Below are 3,944 nucleotides of genomic sequence, written 5' to 3'. Positions count from 1 at the left end.
TCTTTTCCTCTTTCCCTAGAGTGACTGTGTCTTTGAACAAGGGGTCTGTGTTCCACTATTCTCTCTATTCATTTTGCAGGTTTACAGAGGCTGGGAAACTGGGGACTGGACTTACATGCCAGGAGCTTCTAAGATCACACGCAAAAATAAGGCTACTGGAAGAGATTGTTGGAATCTATCTCTGTATATTTGAACATGGGCAGTGGTTAACCAGGATGCTCACACCAAGCTTATATCCAGCTTGCAGCACAAGCTACAAGTTGGTGCATCCCATTCATCCCATAAATGCAGGTGAAAACGGGGGGCTCTTTTCCCTCAGCTGTTCAATCCAACATGAATAGCTGCAATTTGCAAATTAGAGGAAAATGACAGTGTTTTCTCTGAATGGTTTTGGTCCCAACGCGCACTGCTAATGCTGGCATTCAGTTCCTTTCCTTCCCAACCCAGGGAACGGGGGAACTAAGCATAAGGCAAGCGTTCTCTTTTCTTGCAAGTGCCTCAGATCCACACACCAGAGAAGGAATCAGCTCCCCCTGGAATCTTTTTCAGCAAACACAATCCTTCACCTAGTCTGCAAGCTCTCTCTTGACTTTAAGATTTCACTCTTTTTTCGACAGGCAGGCCCATCTGCAAGCTCCCAAGCTCCAAGTGAAGGCACCAAAATAATTTTTAAAATGTCAAACAGCAAATGTGCCTTCAACCCCCAGAGCTCCAGTAAAAATACTGTGAGTTGCCCCTGTGGTTCTCAGGTGACCTCTGGCCTCATCCTCCCTGCAGCGCTGCCTCCTCAGGTTCTCTAGTTTAAGCTCAGAGGTAAAGGAAGTGCTTCTGGGTTTTGCTTACGACAACCCAGGCTCTTCCTGAAAGCATTACCTCAAAGTGAACGCTGCCCAGAAGCACTTTTGGCCTTGCAAACATCTAGAGGTGGCATACTCAACAGGTGCTAGGGATGCTCAGAGGCTCAGAGGGGCCATACCAGGCTGCAGCTTTAGACAGGCACCCCTCCTTCTGGCACAAACACAAACTTCATACCTCTGGGTGCTGATGTAGCTTGAATCTCACAAGGAGTCCCCTCCAGAAACCCAACATGCTTCAGGAAAGGCACTTGAGAGGGAGCCGACTTTTTAGCTACGGGGAGCATAAGGGTCAGCCAGAACATCTGGAGAAGGGACTAACTGAGCTTGGGTCCTACCAGGCAGGGAGAGAGCTGTGCATTAGGAAAGGATCACTTCAAGACAGAGATGAACAAAAAACCTGGAGATAGGGGTAGAGAAGGAAAAGAGAGGCAGAAATTGAAAGGGAGAACATAAAAACAGAGAGACAAAAAAAAAAAACCAGGGAGAAAGAGACACAAGGAGAGAGACACACAGGAAGAAAGACAGAGAAACAAGAGAACCCATAGTCACGCAGACCCTGAAACTCAATTTCTTCATCCAGAAGCCATCCATCTATACCCAGGGCGGTACAGGAGCCGTGGGGCCGAGGCTGCGGGAGCAGGCGGTGAGAGAGCACTGCAGCCCCGCCCACCGCTCAGCGGGCCCGATCCGCCGTCCTCGCATCTTCCGCCGTTGCCCGCCTGCACCCGGAGCTAGAGGACCGCCCGGCCTTGCGCAGCGCACCCTACTGCCTCCCTCCAGGCGCCTTCTTGTCTGGCTCTGAGAATCGTCCTCAAAACCCAGGACTGGGGTTGGGGGCTGCGTTAGGGAGGTCGTGGGAAAGGATGGGCATAGGGTGGGTGCAGAAAAAGCGACTGTGTCTCGCAGTTAGCATGAGCTCACCTCCGGGCTCTGAGCTGGCAGGAGTAGAAAGCTGATCGCCCGGCTCCTGCCAGTGGCCGGATCGCAAAGGCAGTTTAGACGGTGCAAACAACTGCCCAGAGCAAATCACCCGGGGGCACGTCTGCGGGTGGCTTCTCCCCGCTTGAGGACAGTCCCCACGCCTTCCGCCCCATGCCCTCGCAGAGATAGGTGACAGGTCGGGAAATCCAACCCGAGCGAAATGGGCAATTCACGTCCAAATGTAGGTGAAGACCTAGCCTTCGGTTTAAGAACTGCCTCCCTAAGCGCTTCTCGAAATTTTCCAAGGGAGCTGCAGCTTGTCGGGCGGCTTGGGGCAGGGAAGCTGGGGAGTTGAGAAATGCCTAGTTTCTAGGCGTCTTCTCATCTTTCATATTCCTTGCGCCTAAGTGGCTCTCACAGGAGCCCGGCACTTTTACAAGGCTGTTTTGGAACCATATTTCACTCGAATGCAAACCCATTTAAATCATCGCCTTGTTTTTCGGAGACTGTTTCTTGTCAATGGGGCCATAAATCCAGAATGTCAAGCCGGATGGAGTGGAGCGCGGACAGGGGAGAGATGGAAGGGAAATGAATCAAGCAGGGCAAGTACCTCCTCGGGTGAGGTGGGAGGGATTCGGCAGGATCTCCAGGGTGGAAATGAGCGAAGGCTGACCAGACCCCGCACCCCTGGAGTCCAAGCCAGCCTTCAGGATAAAGAGCGCGGGGAGCTACGGCGCGCTCTGCCCCGGAGGGAGCGCCCCCCTACCTGGAAAAGCCTCAGGATGTTGGCTACCATGATGGAGACCGAACTCTCCGAAGCCCCAATCACTCCAACTACTTTCTCGGGCTTGACGAAAACCGGAGGCTCGCCGTTGGTGCAGCGCACTTCGGAGGTGTCCTTCTGGATGAGCGCCTGGACGAAAGTGAGCGACTGTTCGAGCGCATAAGTGTCCCTGGAACAAGTGTCCAGGATCCGCGCTCCCAGCGTCACGTTGGGCAGCAGGTTGGGATCGCTGTTGATCTGGTCCAGGGCGTAGAGCATCGCTTCCAGCCTGTGGATCCCGTTCTCCCTCTTGATGTCGCCGCAGGGCACTCCGCTGGGACCCTTCGCGTGCACCGGGAACAGCCCCCCGAGGGTGACGTCCCCCTCGATCCGAATGGAGTGCGGGGCGTACATCTGGCCGCGCGCCGCCGCCGCCAGCGCGCACAGAAGCACCTCGAGCACGCAGCAGGGAACCGTCACCAAAGTCAGGGCGCGGAGCAGCTTCCCCAGCTGGACCATGCTGCTCCCGCGGATGCGGTGGTGGCGGCGGCACTCGAGGGAACGGTGGCGGGCTCGCCGGAGTCCTGGCCCCTTGGGGTGAGCTCCTCCGGGGAAGCCCAGGGTCTCCTGCGGGCGAGGAGGGCAGGGGCGCCCGGGGAAGGGCAGCCGGCGAGGGTGGGGGGTCCCGCGGCGCCTGCCAGCTTGGGGCGCCGTGCGCTCTTGGGTTCCCCGGCCAGCGCGCCGCGCTCGAGCTCGCGCTCGGTGGCTTGCAGCTCGAGCTCTCCAACAGCCCAGCACTGGGGAGAGAGCGAGGATGGCTATCGCTTTAAATGCGCGTTCGGCTCCCTCTCCTCCTCCGCCCACTCCCTCCCACCCTCGCTCGCTCTCAGGCTCTCCCCACCCTTCCCAGCGCCCACCCTCCCCAGGGTTTTGCATCATCACGCAGGGAGGGGCTGCGTGCTGAGGTAAGGGGGGAGGGAATGGGTGGGCGGCTGTGGGGGGGGGGGGGAGTACCTCCGATTGGGAGTTTCGAGGTCCCCAGGGAATCTGGGGATTGCAGGTCGCAGGCGAAGGCTGAGCTCCTGCTTCGGTCTCACCGTAGAAGCCGCTCGCTCGACCGCCTGCACCCACACGCACATTCTAGGCACAGGGTGGCATCAGCCCCGGACAGGGCGGTTCTAGCTGGGGCTGACTGCTTCCAACCCTGAGGTCCGGAGCCGGGACTGTCAGCGCCGGGAGAATGCGAGGTAGTCGAAGGTGATGCCGCCAAGCATGAAGGGTAGTAGGGAGACCCCAGTCTGTACTGCTAATTCGTCTGTGCCAGTTTTTCCTAAGAAAAACACACATACACACAGGAAGCTGATTTATGACCTAAAGAACCTTTACGCAGAGACTTCTGCGGG

At 57.1% G+C, this 3,944-nt stretch overlaps 1 protein-coding gene across 1 annotated transcript; it reads right to left on the bottom strand.

Moving 5' to 3' along the window:
- Positions 1-2,389: 2,389 nt before the first annotated feature.
- Positions 2,390-3,338, bottom strand: LOC113616887 (metabotropic glutamate receptor 7-like; the record flags this gene model as incomplete). The annotated part of the gene is made up of 2 exons (XM_027100258.1): positions 2,390-3,168; positions 3,240-3,338. Coding segments are annotated over 2 exons (783 nt in total), but the record flags the coding sequence as incomplete, so codon positions are not given.
- Positions 3,339-3,944: the final 606 nt, after the last annotated feature.

Source organism: Aethalodelphis obliquidens, unplaced genomic scaffold (genome assembly GCF_003676395.1).
Source record: "Aethalodelphis obliquidens isolate GAN/ISIS:26980383/991018 unplaced genomic scaffold, ASM367639v1 scaffold766, whole genome shotgun sequence".
Taxonomy (NCBI): Eukaryota; Metazoa; Chordata; class Mammalia; order Artiodactyla; family Delphinidae; genus Aethalodelphis; species Aethalodelphis obliquidens.
Note: the sequence above shows the minus strand (reverse complement) of the source record. Positions and strands in the feature narration are given on the sequence as shown.